Source organism: Anomalospiza imberbis, chromosome 1, assembly GCF_031753505.1.
Source record: "Anomalospiza imberbis isolate Cuckoo-Finch-1a 21T00152 chromosome 1, ASM3175350v1, whole genome shotgun sequence".
Lineage (NCBI taxonomy): Eukaryota > Metazoa > Chordata > Aves > Passeriformes > Viduidae > Anomalospiza > Anomalospiza imberbis.
This window is the reverse complement of record NC_089681.1, coordinates 86689690-86717285: the sequence shown is the minus strand read 5'-3', so window position 1 is coordinate 86717285 and position 27596 is coordinate 86689690. Positions and strand designations below refer to the sequence as shown.

General features: G+C 39.8%; 2 protein-coding genes across 2 annotated transcripts in view; one reads left to right on the top strand and one right to left on the bottom strand.

Moving 5' to 3' along the window:
* Positions 1 to 521: 521 nt before the first annotated feature.
* Positions 522 to 25076, top strand: TXNDC5 (thioredoxin domain containing 5). Its single transcript, XM_068199157.1, has 10 exons — positions 522 to 779; positions 5269 to 5418; positions 8177 to 8282; positions 9557 to 9653; positions 11925 to 12040; positions 14152 to 14238; positions 16940 to 17086; positions 19856 to 19938; positions 22690 to 22819; positions 23380 to 25076. The coding sequence occupies exons 1-10, from the start codon at positions 559 to 561 to the stop codon at positions 23500 to 23502; spliced, it is 1260 nt and encodes a 419-aa protein (XP_068055258.1). The 5' UTR covers positions 522 to 558; the 3' UTR covers positions 23503 to 25076.
* Positions 23380 to 27596, bottom strand: part of BMP6 (bone morphogenetic protein 6) — an 88802-nt gene continuing 84585 nt past the window's right edge. The window contains exons 6-7 of the mRNA XM_068199152.1: positions 26430 to 26540; positions 23380 to 26338 (exon numbers count right to left, since the gene is read on the bottom strand). Coding sequence (XP_068055253.1) covers positions 26189 to 26338; positions 26430 to 26540 — 261 coding nt within the window. The 3' untranslated portion in view covers positions 23380 to 26188. The remainder of the gene's footprint in view (positions 26339 to 26429; positions 26541 to 27596) is intronic.

Sequence of the window (27596 nt, the reverse complement as noted above, 5' to 3'; positions counted from 1 at the left end):
TTATTATTTGAAATTGTAATATAAATCCATGGATCCATATAACTAATATATAATATAAAACAGATATTACATGTTATAGAAATAATACTTTAAGGCCTTTATAAAATTATTTATTTCCAGAAACGAGTTTGTGTATAAAAAGATGTAAAATTTGCTATTGTTTTAAATTCTAATATAGAATTATGGCTCAATAGAATCAAAATATAATATAAAAATAGCTATTATATGGTATTTAAATAAATTTATAAAATTAAGGATTAAAAAATTAGCATATTTATGTATTAAAAAATATAAAATCTGCAGTTATTTTAAACTTTAATATGGCTGTCTAGAGCAATTTAATTACTAAGGAACATTAAAAAATAGATGTCGCTTGCTATACAAACAACATTTTTACAGAATGGTATATTTCCAGACAGGAGGGTCCGGCTGTGCGTGCGGGGGTGCCCGAGGAGGGGGGGAGGGAGGGAGGCGGGCGGGGGCGGGGGCCGCGGGCGGGGCGGAGCGGAGGCGGCAGCGGCCGCCCGGGGCTTCGCCCGCTCTCTCTCCGGCGCTGCCATGGCTCCGCTCCGCTCCGGCCCGGCGTGGTGGCGCGTCCTGTCCCTGGCCGTGCTCGGCCCCGTGCTCTGCGGCCGCCCGGCGCGGGCCGAGCCGGAGCCGGGGTCGGGGCCGGGCCCGGCGGCGGCGGAGGACCCGCACGGGCGGCACCTCTACAGCGCGGAGATGCTGCGGCACGGCGCCGCCGCCGCCCCCCACTTCGTCATGTTCTTCGCCCCGTGGTGGGTACCCGAGCGCGGCGCGGGCGGCCCGGCCCGCGCCCTCTGCCCGCCTCTTCCCCGTTGACGTGGCGGCGGGAGGCGGCGGGGCCGGGCCGGGCCGGCGGGGAGGCCGCGGGGTCGCGCTGCCCCGAGCCCCGCGGCGGGGCCGGCGGGGGGACTGGCGGGGAAGGGCAGCCCCGGGGGCCGGGATGGGCCGGGACGGGGGAGCGGGACCCCCGCGTGTGCCCGGCCCGGGCCTCGGCGGCCGTCACAGAGCCACGGGCTCTGGAAAAGACCTCTGAGATCATCAGGTCCAACCTATCGGCGCCCGAAGCCGCCCCCGGCTGGGGCTGCGGGGGGAGCCGCTCCGGCGTGCCTCAAAGAGACCGAGAGCTGTTGCATCTTGGCCGCCGTCACTTACTTATCCTGTGCCCAAGCTCGCAGATGTTTTCATTGCAGAATCTATGTTCTCTTTGCATACACGAAATTTAAGGGTAATTTTGCTGTGTTAACCACCGTGCTGCGTCCCCGAGGCCACAGGTATCCGTAGGAGAGCTGGAGAGTTAATTAGGTTTGCGAGAGATGCACTGGGCTTTTGTCCTGGACTGGTACTTTTGGCACGAGAATCGTTGAGATGAATGAGGGAACAGTGCTTTACTGGCTATTCCTAGTCAAGAGCACAGTACTTCTCATCACTGGGTCTTTCTCATGGTTGCTCATATTCTTCTCTCTGCCTCTTCCCCTACCCTTTTTTATCTTACTGATATCCAGTAGATGTTATTGGTAGTTCTGTTGTTAGGTTTCTTTTTTACTTTTTTTTTTTTCTCCCAAGTTTTGTTTAATCAAGATAAAATAAAGTTAAGGGAACAATGTGCAAAAGTTATGTTTTGATCCAAAATTATCCATTGCTACATGGTGCCATTTAGGCGTATGAGAGTCTTTGAAATCCATAGCAGGAAAGCATTTCCTTTGAAAACTTTTTTTTGTTATTAACACTGACTTATTTATGCCATGTGAAAATGTTAAGTAAAAGCTTGAAAGAGCAGATGCCTTTGTTCTCTGAAGATCACAAAAGTGAAGGACGCCTGACTTGCTGGCGAAGAACTTCTGCCTGAGAGTCCAGTAAGGCTTAAGAAATGCCTGTGCAGAGCAGGAGTGTTCTCTTCTGTACTCAGGTGATGATATCTGTGTCTGTCCACACTTTGACTGACTTTCACAGACATCCCTAAAACCAGATGAGCTCTCTCTTATCCTTGAGACACTGTTTGTAGGAGACCCTCTGCCAAAAGGGCAGTTGCAAAATCCAGTATATGCTGCACATCCTCAGTACAGATCAAAGGGAGCGCTGGCAGAGTTGGATCACACTGTGCCCTTGGGAGGGCTGAGGATCTCTGCCCAGCTTAAGTGTGAGGGAACTGTGTTTTTTTACCAGATTTGTTGCAGCTTCTCTGGATGTTCTCTTCATCCTTAGAAAATCCTCTAGATCTCTGGTTCTTGGCTTCAGGGCCCTTGATCTGGATGTCTGGCTCCTGACAGGCAGCAATAGGGCCAGGTTTCAGGTCCAAGGGAAGAGCAGAACAAAGGGAACATCCAAGAGCTTGAGAGAGGTGCTTATACACACCAGGAGTTTGTCAGTGGGATCAGGGTGGGCAGCCTGGCAGTCCTGGAGTCTATGTTAGAGCCTCTCATCCTGTTCTGAGGTGATGTGCTAATCTCCTAATGCTTCCTACGGGCTGTTGTCTGTCGTTCCAAGGCAAACAGTCCAATGTTCAGCTGGGATTGTCTTTCAGATTTATGTGGGTGCTGCTAATGTTGCATCATCAATGCTACCAGTAAGAGCTGGGTTAGAGCCAACACCTTACCGCCCTTCTCTTCCAGATTCTTGAAACAAATGTTGCTGAGGACCTCTCTCAGAAACAGTGGTGGTACACATGAGGGCCTACATTTGTTTCAAAGATGGCAGGATACTCCAAGAAGAGAGCATTCCAAGTCATTTGCCATCAGGTGTTATAAGGTTTTTGTTCAGAAGGCTGTCCCACTTGGTAGGTACACTTGGGGATAGAACAGGTTACTCCCTTGGTGGCACAAAGTATTCTTAAGTTGTCTGCCATGCCATTTGCATTTCTACAGAGGAGTGAGGTTCCCCTGGTTCCTTAGCAGGAAGGAATCTCAACTGAGTAGTTTCACTTCATTATTTTGACTCTTACGGGTATTTTCAACATATGTTCTTACTTGGTAAACCTGGCAAGTCCACTGAGCTGCAGCAGAATTGATCACCAGACTTCGTTGTTGTTGAGTCCAACTCTGTGGACTGGATTTTACTTCAGTTGAATTCTGTGCAGAGCAAGACTGGTCCTAGGCTGCTTATACCATGTTTATGTTTTTAGCTGGATAAGGATTTGAGCTGTACCTTGTTGAGGAGCTGCCCTTGCTGGCTGCAGGGCTCAGGCTCTACTAGTGGCCCCCAGAAACATCTGTGTTAGTCTCTTTTGGATCTTCATTTGTGCTTGTCAGTGGAGGTTGAGGATGCTTACAGCTTTCTAGCCCATGTAGGGATGAAAGAGCAGAACTCATCATTGACACCCAGGTCTCCACTGTCCCCAGCAGCTCCTGCAGCCCCACTAATGTGTTGTAGAGTGGCAGCAGTAAAGGACTGTGTAGGTGCATGGGGTTGAGGGAAGCATGTGATATTGCATTGTCTTGCTCTTTGATTTTGCCCTCCTTGGTTTTATAGATATTTCCTTGGAAACTTCAGAAAAAGTGTTTTCAGGATGGTCATGTATTTCCTTCTATATAATACTGTTTTGGTTTCTTTCAAACTGGGAATGACTAACTAGTCGATTACTGATTCAGATAGGAACATTTTTCCTGCTTTAGTCTCAGTTTTAGCTTCCATAATCCAAAGAAGGAAGGAAAGGGGTGTGTATAGCAGAGATCACAGTGTTTAGTAGGGACAAGACAGCTCTGTTGTGCTTAAAAAACAGGAGGTTAATTAATGGGGATTCCCTTACCTAGTTTTCCATGCTCTGTTCTCTAACACCAGCCAGTATTCATTTGGTGTTTTGAATCACTGCATCCACTAGGGGAAAGGATCAGGGTATCCAAAATCCTCCTCTCAATTCAAGCTCTGTGAAGGAGTTGACTATGGAGGGACTTGAGTCAGGAGTCAATTTTTTAAGGAATATTTGATTTTTAATAATTACACATTGTATCCCTTCACCAGGACAATTCAGAACAAGATCACATAAGAGATTGTATTCAGCCACATCATGGGTGCATGTGTGACCCATTGTGCCTGTTACAGGACCGTATTAAGATCAGAAAAAATTCTTTATCTTAATGTAAATCTCAGGGGTTTTTTTGTTAGTTTGTTTGGTTGTTTTTTTTTTCTCTTAATGATCTCAGTATAGAAAGGCGTGAATCTGTGCAACTTTTTTACAAGTGTACTCAAAATCATTTGCATGAGTGAAACTATTTTAAGTCCAAGCAAAGTTCTCCAAAGACCTAATGGTGATTTAATTGTTACTTACAAAGCAGATGTTGTAATAATTTATATATTACAACATATAAATTGTTGTATTTACATGTTGTAAATGCCAAGCAGTAACTGCTTTCATACTGTCAGTCTGAGAATGTTTTCTGTTACTCCAACTTTGTATTTCTTAGATGTCTTGGAGGGTTGGCAAAAGCAGCCATTAAAGAGAAATTAAAATCCATTTCTTAAAATTTTCTATCATTCTTTGAGAAATGCAGTACTGCTATAATGATTTGAAAGACTAGGAAAACAGTGAGAAGAATAATAGCTTTTTTTTTTGCTTCTGGGGAGGTGCTGTTGTAGGAACTATATGAAGCCAGTTTTCTGTGTGTATGCAGATATAAAGAGCTGATGGCGTCCTGCTGGGGCAGGGCATAGGATGAGAGGATTTTCACAGAATATTCTGAACTGGAAGTGACCCGCAAGGGTCATCAAAATTTTGGGAAACTGTATCACGAAATTGGATGCGATGTTTCTTGACTTGTGTGTTACAATTCCTCTGAAGCATAGAAGTGCAAGTGGCATTGCAAAGAGGCTAGAAACTATTATCTTCTTACCTACTTGCTAAAAAAAAGAGTAATTTTGAAATATTAGAATGTAAAGAAAGCTGGGCAACCTTGCAGGATTTTTCTAGAAAGCTGAAAGACTGACAGTGCTTTGATTAATAGGTTTACTAAGTTCGGGGGGTATTCATAGGATTTGTACTGTAAAAGGAGAGTAACAAGAGGTTCTCAAATCCTGATGATTTTTACACGAGATGTGTTTGCAGCATGCTACAGTTCTTAATAGCATTTGCTGCTGCTTAGTGTAACAGTGCTTGAGTATGGAAGATTTCTGATGTAACTGATTTAGCTTTTGATTTTAAAATTTGTTTAAATTTATCAAAATAACCGTTCTGCATTTTACTTCTCCATGGGCTCATTCCCCTCTAAGTGGGAGCAGCTATTAAACAGTATCTTGTTCCTTTTGTCACAGGTGTGGACATTGTCAGCGCCTCCAGCCAACTTGGAATGATTTGGGAGATAAATACAACAATATGGAAAACCCACAGGTCTATGTTGTTAAAGTGGATTGTACTGTAGATATTCCACTGTGCTCTGAATTTGGCGTGCGAGGATACCCTACGTAAGTATAGAAAGAAGTCTGCTCCTATTTTTCTCTTTTAGTTTTCCATGATCCTCTGCCAATTTCTTGAAGCTAACTTCTAAGCTATATTTTTGCTGGGTTTCTTTGTAGCCCTTTGGACCTGCTAGATTAATTTTAAGCCTTTTTGCAATGTTGCCAAATATCATGTGATACATAGTACTCTTCGACTTTTTTTTTTTTTTTTTTTTTTTTTTTCTTTCAAGAAGCTGTTTTATGTCTTGGAAGGTGGCTGTGTTTAACTGAAGTCCAGAATTTTCCTGTTCTTTTGTGTGGGAGTACTTCTTTCTGAAGCAACTGTACATTGTGCAGCTGTGATATGCATGACAGAGCTGGTTTCTACTAAGAGTAATTTTAAAAGTAACTTGCCACAAATTTGTCAGTACACTGCATCCTTCATAATTGCATTTTAGGTGGTCTCTTAGATTTTTAGTGAACTTAGTGCTCATAAATTAATAGTATCACTTAGCATAGCGGAGGTGATATTGTGTGGATTTTTTTCTAGCTAAATTTGCTTATATTGGTCTAGTATTTTAAGGTTGCTGTGTTTATGCTGTTATCAAGGATGTATGTCTTGCTACCTCAGCTTTGGTAGGCAGAACATGGTCTTGAGTATCTATGAGAAGTCAGTGCCTTTGGGTTAGATGTGTGTTCTCTTTTAAACTGAGAGAAAAGGAGCAAAAGGATTTCTTTTTCACTCGTGTCTTCTTTAAAGCTTCTTGCAAATAGGGTGGGATCCTTTCAACTGCTTTATTAATTACTCATTTTAGAGGGGATAAGTGGAGATTGTATAGATTATTATCTATAGCCCTTCCACAGCCTGTATTTTTCAGTTTCCTTCCCTTTGCTCACTTTGTCTGGTGTTTTTGCCAACCCCAGCAACAGCCTGAACTTTTCATTCGCTCCTGGCTGCACCCACTTGGACGCCGATGTGTGTGACTGAGTAGAAGCTGAGAGTTATAAATAGCATAGTCCTTGTTGAGATAGGAATTATCCTTAAGGGCAGTGTGTGTCTTGCTTCCACTACAAATACCAAGAAAGAATGAATATTACAGCTCTGAAACTCTTGAATATTCAAGATTGAGTATTACAGTTTTCATATCTCCAGAAGTGAGCATTGGTTGTTGCTGCCTATTTGCATAGATTATATTATGGTGCTGTTGCTCTTAAAATAGAGTGGCAGAGATTTTTCAGTAGGAAAAAAAATCAATGGATGTGTAATTGCTGGAGGTTTTTTTCCCCTTCCTCCTCTTTAAGGTCATTAAACATATAGGAATAGTTAGTGCTTGCTTTTATCTATTTGAAAAGTTAAGAATAATAAGGTAGTTATCTGCTAGGTATAGAAATATAGCAATGAAGGAGAATTCATGGTATCAGATCTCTTCCTATTTGAGTCAGGTTTGAACAAGCTTGTTTCTAAAAAACCTCCAGCAAGGGAAATTTCACAGCTTCCTCAGGCAGAGGTATTGTTGCAAGTCCAGGTTATGCTGATCCCTACACTGCTTTTCCAAACACCTGTCAAAGAAAAGACTGCATCCTCTTTTCATCCCCTCAGAGAAAAAATGACTGAGCAGGTCCCTGCACTTCCTATCACAGTTGTCTCAGGATTATTTGGTGCTGCAAAATATATACTCTCTCAACTGAGAGAGAGAAAACTTAACCTTGTTTGCAGAAAATAAAGGTGGAGCTAGCTTTTTTTAAGATGTTACCTGAATTTGCTTTTGTTACTTTTCAAAAGTATTGCCAGGAGGTGTGTTTTAGATGCTCTCCTTTTTAATTTCTTTTTCTTCCTTATTATTCTGACTTTCTGTCATCACAAGGAACATTCAAGAGTACCTTGAACAGAAAAAATAGTGGGAGCTCTTAACTCTTTTGAATGTATTTGCATTATGTGTTTTTTCAACACTTTCATATGTTCATTTCTTCCAACTGTGGAAGAAGAAGAGAAAGAAAAGCATTTCAAGAAACTAAAGAAGCAGTACAAAATGACAGCTTGGCAAGGGGAGCTGAGTTCTAGGTGATAATAGTAGCTGAAACTCTGATTTGCTTTAAAAAATAAGACTAGGTCAGAATTCAGTATCACACCTTTATTAAATATACTTCCAATTTTAACTTAAAATTTGGTAGTAGAAGCTTTATGTAGTCTATGGAAAAGTTTTGATGGCGATTATTGAACATTATAATAATGAAGTCTGGATGCCTCCAAGCAGTCATCTTCTTGTCCTATTGACTTGTCTCAGTGTGTTTTTAATCAGTTTAATACCACATGGCAAGCCCTACACTACAGCAGCTGTCAGAGAACAAGAGGTGAAGGAGAAATTCCTAGGAAAACAAACACTAGATATTTTTCCTTTGGTGATGGAGAGAGGTGAACAAAACAAAACTGATGCTCTTTGACAAACTGAAATAGGATTAATATAACTGAATGCTGCAATTTTTAAATTGATCTTTCTTATTGATCAAAGTAATATTACACTACTCTGATTTTTAACTTGGTATGTCTTATTTTCTCTTCTAAAAATCTCCTTAAAGCTTACATGGGAAAGAAAGAGGATCTTTTAAGTTCTAGCCATGACACTTTCATCTGAAAGGAGTGTCTGATGCTGATGTTAATAGTCAAGAGATCTGTTACTACAGTCTGAGATGCATTGCCATGGATTAGCAAAGCACGTTATCTTTCTGAGAATGTTTCCTGTGTGAAAATTTTTGCCTCACTCTTCTCTATATTTTGATCCTTTAGGCTAAAGTTGCTTAAACCAGGACAAGAACCTCTGAAATACCAAGGCCCTAGGGACTTCCAGGCACTGGAAAACTGGATGTTGGAGAAACTAAATGAGGAACCATCTGTAAGTCTAAAGGAAATAATATTTTCTGCATGCTTACTTATCTGTAATTTCTTTAAGTTAGGTTTCAATTTCCAGGAGAAAATCTGTGCCTGAGAATAAAAGTCAGGTTGCAGTATCAATCTGAAACGGCTTACATGTAAGTCAGAGCAGTAATTAAAACTGTCATCCTGTGACCTGCTCTCTGTTTCCTGCTTTTAAAATTGCAGAACATAATGCAGTTTTAATGCTTATACATTTGACATTTTAAGTTACAGTCCTTGCTGTCAATTCATTTGACACCTGTAGGCCATAATGTTTCTAGAGTAAGAATAGCAATTTAGCTCTAATACATTATAAATTGCATTTGTGTTGGGCTTAATTACCTCTTAGAACATAGTTGCCATCTTTGGCTGAGTTACTTTCTGATAATATTGTGGCCTAAAGAAAAGGTTTTAAATGATCAGTTAAGTAAGATAAGCTAATACCATCACTAGGAGAATCCTTAAGTTTAGGGGTATCATTCACATATGGGAGCCAAGCCTCACCTAAAATTAAATTTTTGATTGCTATTTATAATCAAGAGAAAGCTTTAGTGATTGCTGAACCACAGTTAGAATGTGATTACATTTAAACAAACATGGTATTTTTAATAATTGAACATTAAATGCTAAATTATTTTAAGAAATACACTTTGAGGTTCCTAAAAAAATCTTTTCGGCTCTAGGGTTAGAGTCTAGAAAGTATTCACTTGCTTTTGCTGAAATGCTCATGAGTTTCTTGCAAGTTACATATATTGTTTACTCTATTTCCATTGTTACGGTCTTCACGGAGCCATTAGGTAGAGAGCATTCCTTCTGGTACTAGGGGAACAGAAAATAGCTTTTGCACTATTTTTAAATAGCCCAGAGACCACTGAAATGGGTGTGATGGCAGTTGTGGCTGATGTGTGATGCTCTGGAGGCACTGTTATATAATTTAAGTGTGTTAATGTATGGTGATGCAATGAATGCTACAGCAATTACTGTGCCCTGTGACTGTACTAGAGCACAGTGAAAGACTGGTATTCCACACACTCTAGTAACTCTCTTTTATGTGGCAGTTCTTTTCATCTTTTGTTTTCATGTATGTGTTTTTTAGGAAACATTAGGTACCTAAATCAAGCTAAATAAGGACATTGCTTTAGGAATTTAAAATTTCAGAGTCTATGGCACTATCACAGAATGGTGTGATACAAGAAAAAAATGTTGTGTATTTGCTGTAGAAGAGAAATAAAAGTTAATTTTTCTTGTGAATAGGATCCTGAATCTGATGTGGAACCACCAAAAGCCCCTGAACCTAAGCAGGGAATGTATGAACTCTCAGCAGACAATTTCAAGATGCACATAGCAGAAGGTAACCTTTTTTCTGAACAAGAGAAACTTGGTTATGGAGACATTAGTAGTGGGAAGTCTGCACCAGAAATGTTAGTTTTCAGAGTACCTCCTTCCCACTTTTATTTTACAGTAATACCTAGTGAAAGAGGATGAAACTGCAACCTATGTAAAAATGCTGGTTAAATTGGTTAAATTACATATTGCAGACTATGAGAAAGTTGAAGTACAGCACTCAGAAGGCAGTAAAATTATGGCTCCTAACTCCGGGGCAGAAGCTAGTGGGGCCTGCTCAACTAAACTGTCTCTTTTCCTGAGTTCCTTGCTCAGTCACAGCCTTGCCACTTTGTGTTTTTGCAAGTCCCATTTCCTCCTTCCCTAGGTGCTGGCTTGTTCTTCCTCCCAGGCTGTTATTTTGGATAAGTAAATCCACCCGCTTCCTCCTTCCAGCCCCCATCCCACTCCAGTCTGGCCTTTTCTTTGATATTGTTTAGCTTCCTTCCTCCAGAATTTAATGTGGGCAAAACACTTTGTCTGTTGGGCTATTTTAAAAAGTATTTTGTCTGGAAGCTTTAAAATTAACGCCAGGAGGGATACCTAATATGGGAAATTTCACCACTCACATGTTTTTTTAGACAATGAGCAAAATCTTAGAATGCAAACTTTGGGCTGGCATGACAACAGAGGATCCTACTTTCTCCATCTGTTATCTGAAAAAGAAAGGCTGGATAAAATTAAATGTTTGCCCATTTGAAATCACTAGGGAGGTCGAACTAGAACTTCTTAAAGTAACCATTAGCTCATTAGAAATATTTTCATGTGTAAAACAGCATTTTGTGCAGCTAACTTAAAATTTCCCAGCATGTCTGGCTTAATGTGGAATTCAATTGAAATTCTCAATTAATTTTCTTCTAAGCCATCAGCGATACGCTAAGTATTTGTCAACTTAACTACCTTCTCAGACTGTAAAGTTCAGTGCATTGTAAATGCTTTAGTGTTTTTATTATGTATCCATTGGCCTTCATAGAGGAGACATTCTCATGGTCATATGTGATGGTTAAACAGGTTTACAGTCATCTGTAAATCTGTTGTCCTCTCTTGACTTCAGTTATGAGAAGTTCAGTGTTTAAATTTAATGTGAGCCTTAGCAGTTACACCAGCAAAGTTGACTTCTGTTCTTAAATAGCCTCCTTTTACCTTTTTGCTGCTCTGAGACAAAAATAAGTTATATTGTTTTCTGTTGAGGAGAGTATGTCAGAGTAAATGGTAAAGAATAGCTGATTTTGACTAGTGTTCTTATTAATTAATGGGAAATTTAATTTTGCAGTTTACTTGACCAGTACAGAGCATGTCAATCAGTTTGAAAATCTTCTACATACAGACCAGTCAAGTCCGGTCTTTCCTCTGACCTTCCTTTGTGGACAAGCCTTCAAACTAGAAATTAATTCAATACCAGCCCCAAAGCATTCTTCAAAGAATTATGAATAATTCTGCTAAAAAGAGATTTTCTTCAGTTGCTGGTCTTTCCTGCAAATTGATTTTTTTTTCCTTATTTTAATTAAGTTCATTTTTATTTCATTTAACAGAGCCTTGCCTTGATATATTGCAAAAATGTGCAGCAATTTGAATTAATTAATCTTAATTGAAAGAAATTGCATATTCTGGTACTCTGCATAATATAATAATATATACTTTTAAACTAAACCTTAGTAGGAGATGGCACAGGGACTCTCCCCTGCATAAAATGCCTCGAACATCTACTAAAGGCAGAAATTTCTGAGTAGTTGACATGAAAATTCAAAGAGCAGGGCAGAAAAAGAAGAATGGAAAACTGAACAACATTTTTCAGTTAATTCATGGACTTAAGTTTTCTTAGGAAACACCATTGCATGAAGCTGAAGTTTAATACTTCGATTTATGCTGTCATCAACATTTATTCCTTGGTAGTTCTTTCTACTCTGTAACAGGGCAACTGATTGACATACTAGAATTAAACACTAAGTAAATGGTTAGGTTAAAAGTATCAGTTTTAATACCTCACTTGTTGGCTTGAGATTGTGAAGCTGTTTGAATTTTCAGGAAATTTGGCAACGCTGTGGGACTGCATACAGTATTGAAAACCTAATTGCTGAAATATTTTGTCCTGACCTTTGATTCACAGTGTTTCCTATCTTTAACTCAGGAAATACCATGATAAATTTGCAGCCTGAGATTAGTACCTAGGCTTTAATTGCAGCCAAGTTAATTCCAAATTAGCTAAATATTTTTTTCTTTTTTTTTTTTTACTTAAAAGGTAATCACTTCATCAAGTTCTTTGCCCCTTGGTGTGGTCACTGCAAGGCTTTGGCCCCAACCTGGGAACAGCTGGCTCAAGTCTTTGAGCATTCAGAAGCTGTCAAAATTGGTAAGGTAGGTGAAGCACTCTTAGTTTGAAAATATGGTTTGTGTCAACATACATTTCAGCCAAGAATCATGCCTTTTGTGTTATAATTTGCAAATCACAATTGTTTTGTTTGTCACCTCTTAAATCCTTTTATATTCATAGTTTATATTTTTGTTTTGAGATGGTCATGTTTTTTTTCTCACACATCCACAATTAACAGGACCTCCCGCATTTTAAGCAAAGCCTTGTTGCAAACAGAGCTGCCTCTCTGCATTTCAGAGAGCTGGGAACAAGTCTGATATTTCAGATGCAGGGAATAATATTTTGAGGCTTTTTTTTTTATTATTAATTTGCTTTGTCAGAACTTGATAGACTTCAGTATTTATTTTGAGTGGGAAAGTGACTTCTAATTTGTTCTTTGCAGCATTGGATTCCTTAGCAAGTTTTAGCCCTACTGGGTATTTATGATGAGTTATTTCTTTGTTGGTTTTGGTTTTTTTCCTCTTTTTCCCCATAAAACTTTTAAAAGGTTTCAGGGGGTCTTACACCTTAAAAATTGATACCTTGTCCTGCTTTACTATTTCCCTTAGGGTTGATAACCAGGTTCTGTGGTGTATTTACCATGGGAGCTTGTTACTTGTACGTGGAGTGACTACTGTGCAGAGGTATGGAGGTGGTCTGGCAATTGCAGTTACTGGCTTTACTTGCTGACCCATACCTAAGTCCAGGTGGCTCATGATGGGAATCTCTGTTTCTGCCAACTGTGGAAATGGAACTGGGTTTAACTTCCATGTCCCTAAACTTTCCCAGTGGTTCCACTGACCTGAAATATTGCCTGGCAGCAGTGTTGTCATTCCTGTAGAGGGACTCTCCCTCTGCTGTCTCCACTGCCGCTGCCCTTGCAGCACTTTCAGCTGCAGGGATGAGCTTGACTTTTTTTTTTTTAAATTGCTTTTGAAAATCTGTTAATTCAGGTATGCTGTACATGTACAGTACAGGCCAGCAGAGTTGAACTTTAGAGGAGACATATATATACATATATACATACATATATATATATAAGCACAGTTGAACTTCAGAGAAGACACACAAATATATATATATATGTTCAGACCTGGTGGATATAAAGTTAGATTTCCTCTGAGAATGGAACATCAGAAGCTCTTTCTCCTTTGGATCTTTCTGTACTTTTTGATAGCCTTGTTTGCTGTCTGATGAAATCATTGCTTAAGTATCTTTATGAAGTTACTGTTCTCTGAGAACAGTACCAGAGTTTTCTCCGAGTTACCCAGAGAAAAATAAACAATAAATTTCCAAAGTTTCTGCTTTAATCAGTTGTCTGTGGTGTTTGCAGTTCATATTACTGAGATTTGCTATTTAGTACCTCCACTAAGATTTGTCTTGATGCTTAGACAATTTTATTTAACTGTATAGCTTGTGAAATATATCTTGAAGCATGTCTTGGCTAGAATTTTAAGTCTGTAAACTGTTTCTAAGAAGGTTGAACCATGACCTTCATCTAATTTGGGGGAATAGTGTCTTAACACTGTTTAATCTTTAAAATTGATCTTCAGTGAAAAGCTTATAAATAAGTAACTTTACAGACTGGTTTGTGACATATTGGAATTGAATGTTGCTATGCACTTGGAGCTTCCCTTGGAACACAGTTCACTTGCTAGTTGTTGACATCCCTTCTGAAGTCTTTAACGAGTACTCTTTTAAAAAATGGGTGATCCAGTATGTCTTCACTTTAAAGCTCTCTCACATTAGTGTTTTGTGTCTCATTGTCCATGTACTGATTTTATTAGCTGACAATACCAAGTACTTTTTAATTGAAATATTTAATTATGTCTTCACTGTTCTTTGTAATTGCTACTACTTCCTTCTAGCCATACCTCCCTCCCTGATCCCTCCTTAAAAAAAAAAATACACAAAGAGCCTCCCAATTATACAACCAAACCACTGTTTGGAAGGCAGACATAACCATTCTCAAGACAATACTTGGTATTGAGTTTTGCCAAGCCTTGTATTGCTTGTTCCTGTATTTTTCTGAGCTTTTAAACAAGGGAGGCTGTGATGCTTGTTGCATGTTTGTTTTAGGCACTGAATAGTTTTGGGTTTTATTCCCAAAATGTAGGTCGACTGTACCCAGCATTATGAAGTCTGCTCTGAAACCCAAGTTCGTGGTTATCCCACACTCCTCTGGTTTAGGAATGGTGAAAAGGTGAGTCTGTAAGTTCAGCAAAAGATCACACCGTTTTTCTCTGAATAGTATTTGGACTATGCTTACATTCTGGAAAAAAAAATCTGCTTGTGAGAGAAATGATGTTGGATGTTCATTTGGGTACTAGAAGAGATAGACTTTGTCCACAGATAAAAGTTAAAGGTTTTTGTTCTCTGTTTTGCAAACAACTGACATAATGCTCATAAACCTGTAAGCAGGATCTCCAGTTATGCTGCTATATGAGAGAATTCTGGATTTACTTTATCATAGTATTTTGCTTTGTATGGGACACAAAAATATAACTGAAATAGAAATAATAATAAGGATTGTAATTTTCACAATGTGTGTCAGAAGGTTCTCACCTCTAAGTGGTGCCCATCTGCTGAGTGATGTCTAGAGATGCAAATTTTCTTTCTTATATAAACCCAAACATTTCACATGATACTCGCATTTCACATGCAAGTGAGAATCTTGTGGGCCCACTTGACATTTTTCCTTGCAGCAATTCAAAGAACTAAAATATTCTAAAATTATGGGGAGATAAAGTATTTATAAATACCACATACCTGAAAAGCAGTAAATAAACATATTATAAATTGTTATTTATGCTATATTTCATAATTTCAAGATTAGTTAAATATATTCAATGGATATTAAAAACAGGCCTGCAAGAGAACCCTGGGCTACACTTCTAGCTCTTACATGCTAAGTTCTTGGCAGGGGAAAGGAAGACGGGGTTTTCTCCCATTCATCTTGCATTCCTTTTTGAACATTTACAGTATCAGCAACCTTAAGTTTTGTTACTTGAAACAGTGTAGTGGCCACTACTTGTGGCAATTTTCTGGCACTCTAAAAACAAACTGGCCATTAGTACACACCATATGAGGTTTGGTATAAGCACCCCTATAAGATCAGACACTAGGGAATTTAAATGAAGCAACCCCTGGTTTTTGAATCCTAACCAGGTTCACATAAGTGCGCAGCCTTGTGCTCTCTCACGGCACACACGTCAGCAGCACAACTGGAAGCTGAGGGAGTGCTCAAATCAAGCATGGTGGCATGTGCAAGGCTAGAGGTTTTCAGTTAATTAAACTTTAGTTTAAACGTTGTAATAATTGAAGTTCCTTGGAGTTGTTTCAGTCAAGAGTGCAGTGAAAGAAAAAAACCCACTGCTGTTGCATTTGGTAAAGCTGAACCTCAGTCTTAAATCTGAACAATGTATTTCAGTTGACATCAAACTGTCTTTCCCTGCTGGCAGTGTGGCATTCCTTGGTGGAATACTGCTACCAAAATCACATGTTCCTCCATGGGCTGATACAACATATTTGAAAAAACACAGAACAACCTCAACAATTTTCCAATAATCTGGCCCAGAAATTCATTAAACTCTCGCTGGCAGCTATCTCCTGATCAGTGAGGGGAAGGAGGAGAACTGGTTCAGTCATCCGGCCGTGTCTGTAATATCTTCATCCCCTTTGCCATAACTGAAATCTGGCATCACACCACTGCTGTTGGTGAGATGCAGCAGATACCCTGGGAGGAACCCTGACCCTGCCCTGCTGGCATGGGTACAAACGAACAGGTACCGGCTTCTCTCTCCTTAGGGATTGACACCCAGTGCCAGGAGAGGCAGTAGTTACAGGAAACATTTTCTATTACTAAAGAAGGAAAATGTGTAGAAAGAGTTCCAATGATAAAGGGAAGTTGAAGAGATGTCTGTTCTTCCTTCTAATGTATGGAAGATTGTATGTTGTTTCTTAAAGAGTCTTCCTCATCTGCAAGAGGAAATACATCTTGCAGCCCACATCACATAGGACCACATCTCAAGAATTCTATCTAAAATGGATATGTAATGCCTCAAAGATATGATCTTTCTTCTGAACAGGAAAATTAATACTAATTTTCACAGACAGCCCTGAGGGCAATCATGCAAGAGCCAAATTGGAGAGGGCCGACAGTGGGTTTGAGACTAAAAGCTGCTCACAAGTGCTCTGATTTCTTGTTCTAACAATCACTTGATTGTCATGTTCTCTGGATTTGGAAAGTATCTGAAATATGGGGAAGCATCCAAGGTAAACTGTGGCCTCTCAAAGATCTGGCTGGCTGACTGCTTTATGTGCAAGTTAAAAAATAGGATTAGACTTTTGGGACAGTGGTGCCATTGGAAATGTCTGCCCTGCAGCAGGCTGCTGTTGTCTCTTGCTCCCAGGTGAACTTAGGTGTCCAGAGTGCAATGCCTTACTAATTGGATTTTCCAAGGAGTTGTGGCAAGTCTGTAGGCCAGAGGAATGACTGTGTAGTCCAGAGACAGGCAAGTTAAGGTTTTCAGCCCTGTCAAAGCACTGTGTAGAGCTCACAGGGTAACAGAGACCACACCCAAACCACAGTGGATATTTTATTGTTCCTTGTAGTAGAGTTAGAAAAAACTGACTAGGGTGAGACCAGAAGGTCAAAGTGGAAATGTTTCAAAAATTTGCTTCTTTGTCTCTAAAATACCTTTAATTTCCTTCGGGTACTGAAGAATCTGCGGCAAAAGCTGAAGACATGGAGTGAATGGAATGTCATAAAGAAGTTTAAGAACTAGATAATCATATTTATTATTTATATGCTTACCCTTGGCAATCTTATGTTTTGCTTGTAATTATTTATTTGCTACATCAATTGCATATTGGAGGTTGCACAAACTATTTGCTAATTGTAGGGTGACCAGTACAAAGGGAAGAGGGATTTTGATTCTTTAAAAGAATATGTGGACTCCCAACTACAGAGCTCTGGGAAAGAGCCACCAGCAGATAAATCTGTTGAAGCCTCACAGCCACCTGCAGAGCCCACCCATGTTGAGGTAAGTGTTCCTGCACTCTGCAGCAATGTAAGGTGTTCAGACTGTTTTAGCTGCCTGAGTCTTCTATGTGTTTCTCTCTCTCTGATAGCTTGAAAATTTCTGGATGTAAACTGTACCAAATATTTCCCTGGTTATTTTTTTGAGTAATCAGTGGAATCAGATAATAAATCCTAGATACACTTTTACTAACCTGATGAATTGGAGAAGGAAAAAAATCTAATTGCTATTTTATGGTTGCAATAAATTATTTAGATACAGGCATAAATGTGGTCTTTTTGGCCCATGGAACTGCTGGCACCTGGGTCTGACAGCATATTTCACCACTACAGAGATGAACGTTTCTTGCAACATTATGACTTGAACCCTGGAGGATGGTGCACACTGCTAAGCCCCTAAAAAAAAAAAAAAAAGCCAGGGTTCTATACTTAAAAATCTATTTGCAGAAACAATGAACAAAGATTATGAAGACCAGTACCAATATGGTAAGGTAATGTGCCCTGTGACAAGAAAACTCCTTGGGGTTTGGAGACTTATTTTTATCTTGGTTGTTGGAGCTACAGGCCTATGTTGTGAAGAAATTGACAGAAATAACCTTTGTACAATTGTAGTTCATGTCATATAATTTTCTGTCTTTTCTAATCCCTTTTGCATTTCATCTGCCATTTTTCTTGGAGATGAATGAAAAATTGGTGAGTCTGAGAAATTAGGGATGGATTTCAAACATAATTTTTCATTAAATGTGCAGAACATATTTTCTGCTTATCAAATAAGGGACAGGGATTTACACTCCTTTGTGATATAGATAATTAGGCAACAATATTATAAATACAGTTTCTATGCAGCTTCTTACAGGAGAATATTCCCTTTCTCAGCTGACTTCTCCAGCAGCATTACCCATCTTGCATAAAGTGGCTTAGAAAACATTACAGACCACATAGATCTGCAATTTTCATACTCTTCAATTTTTATTTTCTTAATTGACCTCATATTTGGAAGATCCCAATGAGCTGGTATTAGTACAATGCTGAAAGTAATTAGTTGTCTTTCTATTTTTATAGAAATAACACAAACCACATGTGACACAAATTCCCACTTCTGCCTTGCATTCACCAGCACACACACAAGGGGGAAAAGATTGTTGGGGGATTTTTTTGCCAAATAATAGTAGACATAGTGTAGGACTCAACTTGTCCTTCCAACTTTTATCTTCAGACCCCCTGACTCTTTGTTTTCATGAATTTTGAAACAAGGGGCCAGCCCCTGTAGCCAGCAAACACTGACTGCATTTGCCATCAGTTGACCACAGGCAGCAAAAGCAATGAGTTCCCACTCCAAATTTGTGTCCCAGTGTTGACCCCTACTTGGATTTTCCCATGTCTTACATAGCCCAAGTACTGCCAGCCCTTTTACAGAAGCTATACTTTTACATCCATGAGACTTCTCTACTGCCAGACATGGCTAAAATAATTCAAAAAATGATCCTGGTGGATTAAGGCAGTGTGACCAGCAGATGCTCAGATTATGTGATTGCATTAGATGTCTTTTTTTGAGACACAGAGCTAAAATTGAGATATCTGATATTAAATTCATTTTTGTGGTTATATAGTTCACATTGCTCTTCTGATAGTAATCTACAGATCTTTAAAATTCTTTTTACTGTGCAAATTGTGGGGAAGTTGTTACTAATCCGGTTTTCTAATTTTGTATCTTGGACTGTATATTATGTTTGGAACATCAGTTTTAGATATCCATTTAGGAAAATCAGAGTAGAAGCATAGTGCTTACATTTTGCTTCCTTTGATTATTTCTGATTATTTAATAATTAGAAAGTATAAAAGTATAATTTCTATTTTCTAAATAATTATTTAGAGGTAATAATACATCAGCATGGTGAAATAATTCCATGAACTAACAGTTATTTACAGAAATGTTTAAAGGTACTGGATAATTTGGATTTTCAAATTTATTTTTGGCTTCACAAAACTTACTGGGGTTAAAATAGAATTGATAGTACTGTCAGCTGTGATCTTGTTTTTCTTTACTTTCATTTGATTTTGAAGCTTTTATAGGCATGAGGTGTATTTATTTGTTTTTAATCCCTCCCACCCTTAAAGATCTCACACAAAAAATGAAATTGCAGTCTCATATGAGAGCTCCACACTCTCATATGAGACTGCAAGCAATGTGCTTTCCTCCCATCATACCCTTGCTCCTGATATTATCCGAAGTAGAAACATTTCCTGGCACCCATGCAAGTGTGGTGTGATGATGTCCTCTTGACAGGCAAATCTGTGGTTTTGGTGACAGCTGTTTCTATGCATGCAATGCAGGGGAAGAAAGAACAGAGAGAACAGCTCTTGAAACATCAGTTGTGTGCCTTGAACACCTCATTAAAATCTCAGATGGCCATTACCTGCTTGAAGCCAACTCCTCTAAGGACTGTTCCTTGAAACATAGTGTATTAAAATTAAGGTGATTTTTTACAATTACTGAAAATCTGGATACAGGCAAATCCTTTGAAAATAGGAAAGTTTTGTTTCTTCAGTTATGGATGAGATTCAGTGTAAAATAGGCTTTTCTCTGCATCTCTCTGGGGAGGGAAAGCAGCTGAGAAGTAAAAGGCAGGTCTGCTGCTGCTACTCTTTTTATATTACCAACAGTATTATCTTTTCCAATTCCAGTTTCCCTTTTAGGAAGGTAAAAGCTCAGTAGGCTGATGTTGTATATACAAAAATTTTTGACTTTTTTTTTCTCTTTTTATTTTTTTGGGGGCAGGCTGCAGTGCTTTCTCTCTCTGAAAAAGACTTTGATGCAACCATTGCTAGGGGGATCACCTTTATTAAATTCTACGCTCCATGGTAAGAAGTTTGCAGCTGTTGCTGTTCAGGATTATTGCTGGCCTAAGATGTGAGTGCAGTAGATGGTGTAGGTCTTTGTGCTGTAGTACTGTATTTGTTGTCTTGATCTAAACTGTGAATTAGCTGAAGAATGTGTGTGTTGGCAAGAGTCACAGCAAAAAAAAAAAGCTCAGTCTTGTTTAGCTCCCTTGAGCTGCCTCTCTGTGAAAAGGCTGACACAGAAGCTTTACCGTGTCAGCCTCCTGGTACTTCTGGCGTAACAGGGAGAGTGTAGCTTTCTTTGCAGGTGCAGTATGTTCCTATCCCTGGGTTAGGGTAAGATGAGGGGAGCATATCACCATATCTCAGTGCTGAGAAAGGAGAGGATGCTTGCCTTAGGGCACTCTCCAGCCTCGCTTGGAAGCCTCATTGGAGCACCTGAGTTTTGATACAGATTGTAGAGCTATGGATAATTAACTGCCTGTTACTCCTCAAATAACTGTCCAAAAACTAATTTACACAAGTAACAATTTTAAGATGTTCTTAAGAGTGTGTGTTCATGCAGTATGTTCTTAGAGGGACCCAAGGTAGAAGTGCCCAGTGCAGATGGTGTAGGTGTAGATACCCAATGGAACGCATTGGAGGGGGAACTGAAAGTCACGTCTGGCATCTGCCATTTCTGCTATATCCACAGAGCCTGGGACCCCAGATGGGTTAAGATCTCCGTATTACAAACTTGTAGAAAAAGTATTCCCCCTTTTTTCTTACTATTCCTTTTCTGAGACTAAAAGAAAGTATCATGCTTCTCTCTCTGGTTTATAGAATTCATCTTATTTGTGCCTCTACTGAATTTGATGAAACTTGCATGCCATCTTGCTCATGCATTGCTGAGCCAACAGAAGGAAGCCTAGTGTAGGGGAAGAGATTAAAATTAAGTTGTATTTCACTGTGTGAAAGATAACACATCTCTGATTTAATCACTAGCATTCCATTAACACAATGTGTAAAATATAAAAAGATCTTTTATGTTACAAAAGGCCCCATTACAAAGCAACACAAGCAAATGCCACCCATATTTAGATGTGCTCAGGCTTCTCAAAATATTGCCATTTAACTTCAACAGTAGGCATGAATGTGTTTCTTAGTGTAGGCAAGAATTACCTGGGAGCATTTCATTTCACTTAAGCTCAATGCTGCAGGCTTTTCCAGTATTGTCACCTTTTGCTGCTCGAGAACCACTGCTATGCTCTCTTCCATCTGTAAGATCTGCTTTTGGATGTGAGCAAGTATCTGCCACCACTGGGTAAAGAAATGTCCTGCCCATAGCATGCACACCCCTCATCGTTTACTGCTCTTTCCTCACTGCCTTTATCCCCTCTGTACTCTGGGAGGGACTTAGATTGAGTCTGTGCCTGTGCTGCTTCTGCCCCACCTGCAGAACTGGCTGGGAAATTCAGTTCACACCTGTGCTCAAGAGCACCTTCCAGTCTGATTTCTGAACCCAGGGCTTGTTGGCATACCTGGAGCAACTTTTTCTGGGAGAGTTTGAGATCAAGAAATTCTACCCTTTTGATTATCTTTTATTAACAATACCATGTCCTCATCTCATGAGATTCTCATGGGATGCTGCTGGATTTCACAGATAGGATCAGTGTTGGATGGCAGGCTGAGAAACAGCGGTTTCAGGATGTAGAGTCACCACCAGTGTGTGCTGCCTGGCTGCAATGCTCAGAAAGCCACCATTTAGGAAAATGCTTCCTATATTTATGTAGCTCATATCCTAGTTTTGGCTCTGAAAGTCAGCCTTGTGACTGCCTGTAGTGCTCTGCATATAAATGACCATAATCTCTTCCAAGTGGATTAACTTACGTAGGGCTCAGTGAACACTATTATGTTGCTTTCTAGCTCTGCCCTTCAGTTAGTTTTGGATAAATATTAATGTTAACTTGCATCATAAGCACAAAATCATCCAGTTCTTGTAGTTTTTGTGCATGGTTAGAAATGCTTTTATACTGTCACTGTGTGTTAAAAAGGTAGTTTAAATATACACTGGCTTGCATTAAGGAAACTTGCGCTGAGACATCTTTCATTATTTTTGTAAATGCCCTTATCTAGCCTCAAGGCAATTATGGGTCTGTTTTAATAACCTAATTAAGGTGCAGCTGGGTTAGAATAGTATGAGCAATGAAGATTTAAAGTCTAAAGTTCTTTGGGAATTCTTCTTAAAGGCAGTAAGAAGTTCACATTAAGAACTTGACTAAACCAAGTTTAAAATATAAACAAAATTAATGCTAATGGTCAAGGAGGCCATTAGGAACTAGAAGAAATTTAATAGGGAAATTAAAATCTCATTTACCTAATTAAAACTTTAGCATGACTGGTATGTGCTGCCTGAAAAATTAATTTGTACTACAGACATTCTGTGTCTTCCTAAAAGCATTTTGGTTTCCAAGAGATCTTTTTTTTCCATTTAAATATTCACTCTGTTTGTCTTTATTTGGCTTCATATTCCTCTCGGGGGTGAAATGTCAATGTATCGAGATCTGGAATACCATTCTAGGGAAGACTAACAAAGGCCAGAATGTGCTTAACTTAAATAAAATCACTTGTTTTCTTAACTCATTTACTGACATAATAGTGCAAGGGAGTTGGAGGGCCAAATCATTAGGGGATAGGAAAGGCTGCTAGTTAAACTTACAGCAATTGCAGCAAGACAGTAGAGATAAAGTGGAAAGTGTTTCTGCTAAACAAATATCCCTCCTTTGCTTCTAGGTGTGGCCACTGTAAGAACTTGGCTCCAACCTGGGAGAACCTTGCCAAAGAGCAATTTCCAGGTTTGACTGATGTCAAAATAGCAGAAGTGGACTGCACTGTGGAACGTAACGTCTGCAACAGATTTTCTGTAAGTGTGAAAGTTCCGAAATGAAGGGGACAGTATTGTGTACCAGATGTTGAAGGGTCCAGTGTGCAGCCCAACTGGCTGCTGCACTCCAGGTGCCTGGTGACAGTACAGCTGTGGTCTCTGTTAGCCAAAAAGAGGTGACACCATTTTGTTCTTGAACTGTTTGTTCGGGCTTGGTCATTTTCATTATTGGACAAAGCTGAAGAAGTCCCTACTTTAGGAAACCTCTCTGAAAGCACTAAAGCTGTCTTGCGGTATCCAATGCCAAATTCTGTTCCTAGAGAAAAAATGTCTTTCAGAGCTGTTAGGCAGGCAGTTGAAGACAGAGCTGAGGCTGTCATTCCAAGAGCCTAGAGCATGTATTACCCCATTCTCTTAAAAATGTTCAGAAATTGCAGGTTGGCATTGAAAGTTCTGCTGCGAGTTTGTTTTTTTTAAATTAAAATGGCTTACTGTTTTAGAGGGGTTTGATGGCTTTTCAGAATCAGGTAAATATGAATGATGGATACAAGTTTGAACATTATTAATAGCAAGTTTCTTTTTTTATGTGTCTTTTGAAGGTACGTGGTTATCCTACACTTCTGCTCTTCCGAGGTGGAAAGAAAGTCAGTGAACACAATGGAACAAGAGACCTTGAATCACTGCATAACTTTGTCTTGCGTCAGGCAAGGGATGAACTGTAATAAAAGTCTGGATGCTCTGTCCCTGACTGTCTCTGTACAGTAGCTGAGGGATTTCTATCTTTGCTAATTTTCAAATAGTGTATTTGGGGGGGTGGGGCTTTTTTTGTTTCTTTGTTTCTAGGAAATTGAATGTACTAAACTTTGGTATCTTCCCCTTGTGTGTGTGTTAAGAGACATGTCTCTGTGTGTGTGAAGGAAAGCTAACAAGTAGTTAGTGTGCAAATCAAGAGTATTTGCAGCATTGGTAGTTGCACTGCATTTCTGCATTCCTACAATGAAGTGTAAATGGTTTCCTTTGAGACCAAAATACATTAAGAAAACCAACTGAAGGGCAGCAGTAGAATATTTTTGTCTTCAGGTTAGATCTGCTTAAAAAGTAATCCTTACAAACTTCTTACCATTACTAGAAAGGCAAAAGCTACAGCTGTGTTGAGTCACTTTTGCCCCTAGAATTGTACTTAATCCTTATTTGTCTTAATATAGCTGCTGAAAAGTTGAAAACACACACATCTTTGGAAGATACCAGGCCACCATGAGCTGGTTGTTTCCTGTTAATCCTCTCAGCATGGGAGGTCTAGCCATAATGAAAGTGATGGTACTGTAACATGTGCCTGAACATTATTGATGCCATAGTGTACATGTGTCAGGTGCATTTCCATAGGCTGCTGCCATCCAGCTCCAGAGGCACAACTATGCTCTACTTCTCTAGAGCCAGAGTGAAAAAATAGGTGCTGTTACAACTTCTCCTTTAATGGTAAATGATCAGTCAGACTCCGGAGCTAACAACGTGTTTCCTACCCCAGCCTGAATCCAGACATTGTGCTGACCTGCTCCTTAGAGTACCTAGAGAACAACAAGTAATACAATGTTTAATATTTTTTTCCATTCAGCTCTTATGCAGTAGTGTAAAATAGTTCCCCCTCTCTTCTTGAGCCTTAATATTTTTTCCAAGCTGTAAGCATTGATAAGTTTGAATTCTAGGACCACACATTTTGTGGTGTCTTTAATTATAATATGAATCTATTCTTTGGTGCATAAGATGTTCCATGTTAGACTTAACTGAAAGCCAAAGAATTTAAATTGCAGAGACTGTCACGATACAAAGGCAACAGCAAACCAAGGACTGAATTCTGCTGTCTCATGTGCACAGAAACTCATGAGGAATGAGGATTGCTACAGGCTAATTTGACTAATCTGTCAAGATGCTGGGTTTTGTCCATCATATGGAGTAAGTTGGGTTGCTTTTCTTTTTTATTAAAAAAAAAAAAGGCAAAACATCAATGAACTTTTAAACCAGTGAATTTCTCCAGGTTCTTCACTTCACTGTCTGTCCAGAACTTTTGATTCTGTGCAGTCTGAAAATGTGTGAAGGTGAAAAAGCCACAGTGAAAGCTAAGTGTTGTACTGGCAGATGTATTGGATCAACTGTGTGTACTTCTGCCTTTCAGGAAGCCTTTATTATGTTTTAACAACTTTCTAGTGAAGCACAATCTCATGAGTTTCTTGTATAAAATCAAAGTGGTACAATTGTTTACACTGAGATTTTTTCTAAATAAAAACTTTTTAAAAAAGCAGTCTTTCTATAAATGATACAGCACAATGAATATACAGTGACAAGTGCAATAAATTATAGCTTGTATTTACAAGAAACTTTTTAAATGCAAGTAGAGGTAAGTGCATTTAATACAAGTTTAATATTGATCAAAACAATTTGCTATTAGCTTCTGCTAGACAAACCATGGCTCTATGCTGCATGTCCTTTATACCAGTTTGTTAGTTGCATGAGTTGAAAGGGAAAAATTGCAAATGTTGTTGACATTCTGTCTTCCTGTAAACAAACTGTCCAGCTAGAGAATGAATGCTCCCTAAGCTTTTACTTCTGAATTACAGCTGAAGAAGTGTCCTGACTTCCTTCCTGGGCAAGTGGTAGTAGATGAGGCAGCTCCATGTGGGGAGTGGAAGGAAGTTGCATAAGAGCAAGTGTATAAATTTGTATTGCTCAGTCAGATGGTGAGCTGGGATGACCAGACAGGGTCTGAGTTCATGGTAGTGTTTCTAACACAGGGTGCAGCCATGCCATCTTACACTTGCAAAATCAGAGTTAAACAGTGCTGGGAGCATAAGAGAACTGAAACATCTGCTTTGGCACAATTTTAGATGCTTACTGTCATGATAGATGTCAGGAGAAGACTAACAGTCTAGGTGCAGTAACCAGTCCTTCTGGCCACAAGTATCTTGCATGAGATGCACACTGTGTGTCTGAAGTGCTAACACCACTTTCTTTAGCTTCTCTGCCTCTTCCCTCCCCGCCCCCAAAGAAAGACCTCTCTTGTTTTGGGTGTTGAGTGCTCATCTGGTAAAACTGCAGCACATATCCAAGCACCTGCTACAGGTCAAGCTTCTCTGTGAGATTAGGACCATCCCAGCCAAATAAAGTGTGTGGGCATTTTGCTGCTGCTGAGCTGAGCTGGGCAGCCACCGTGGTGTGGGGTCAGTCTGTAAGAAGTCCAGCAGTCTGCTCCCACCCTGAGGGGTGGTCCCCACACCCCCTCCTCCCACAAGGCACATACATGGTGTTCTAAAGGGTCGTTCATCACATGGTTTTTTTTCCCCCAAGGTTGTGAAAACAGGGAGGGTTGTATCCAAGTTCATGGCAGCATTGCAGAGTCCGTGTGAAGACTGTTTGTCAGTGACATCCACAAGCTCTTACTACCATATTCCTGTATTTCTTCAAGATTACATTAGAATTATCATCGAAGTAAAGGACAGATATGGCATTTAGTTTGGTAGGTGCACAGCATGGTTTGGGAACGTAATCAGGATTCATAAGATGAACCTGTTGTCAAAAAAGAAAACACAACTGAGCCACTGGTATATTGTTTACAAATTCACCTGGTGCTTTGGCACTGAGCTGCCTGGAGACTTACCAGAGTTTGTACAATGGCATGATTGGTTGCATTCATATGAGCGTTGAGTGGGAACGAGCACTCCCCATCACAGTAGTTGGCTGCGTAGCCTTTTGGAGCAATTATCCAGTCCTTTTTAGGGAAACAAACAGAACATGGTTCAACAGACAACTGCACACAATTAAGAGCAGCTGAAAATTTTCCACTAACTTCTTCCTTGAGGGTGAAAACGTGTTTTCACTGAAACTGCTCGGGTTTTAGTTGGGTTTTTAAATTTCTTTTTGTGTGTCAAAAAAGTCGTTTTCCATGGACTTTTTCTGATTTTAATGTCTAAAGAATGATGTACATCTATTTACAGCTCAACTACCATTAACTAAGAGGGCTTTAGCCCTAAAACTCTCATTGGGTTGCATTGTGGGGATTGTGGTTTGGAGTCCTTTATGTTCCAACATTTCCTGCAGGCCCTCTGGCTGAAATACCTTTCCTAGGTTGAGTCACAGCCACAGCTGGTGTCCCACAGAGAGAGCCTAGCTTATACACTCTTATAGAGGGACACTCCACTGCTAAAGACACTGTGGTGTCTTAGCTGCCTAACAGCTTCTCCACATCTGCCAGACTCCTAAAGGAGGGACAGGACAGGCAGCCTGAGCTGCATGAGCAAGCAGGTGGCCCCAGTGGCAATCTGAATGCCATGCTAGGCAAAAAGGGGACTATTCACCAAACGAAGCTTGTTTGCTGCTGACACAAAAGAGCCAAAGGAAAATTAAAAGCAGCACCACGGAACAGGAGATACTTGACCCCCCTTGGTGTTGGGCTCTGCAGGTCACCCTGTAGAAGGACATACTGGTATGTTTCACATGCATATATCTCTTAGGCAATTTCCACTCTACCTGGCAATTAACTCAGTGCCTGAATTTTGCTACAGTAGGTCTGAGCAGCTATGCACTCTTGCTGTGGCTTTGCCAGCCAAGTTTGTTCTGAAGGAAATAGCAGTGCCCAACGACTGCAAGGGGTTTTACCTTGCCTTGATCATCTTCCTACAAAAAGTAGGACCTGGATTCCAGCTCTTACAATGAGTCCTGCTGTGGCTGTGGCCTTTCTTTGGCAGCATCTTACCCTTCTGCAACTAGAATGGTGAAGGTAGTGCCTTCATAATCATGAACTTCCCAACTGGAATCCACTTCCTGC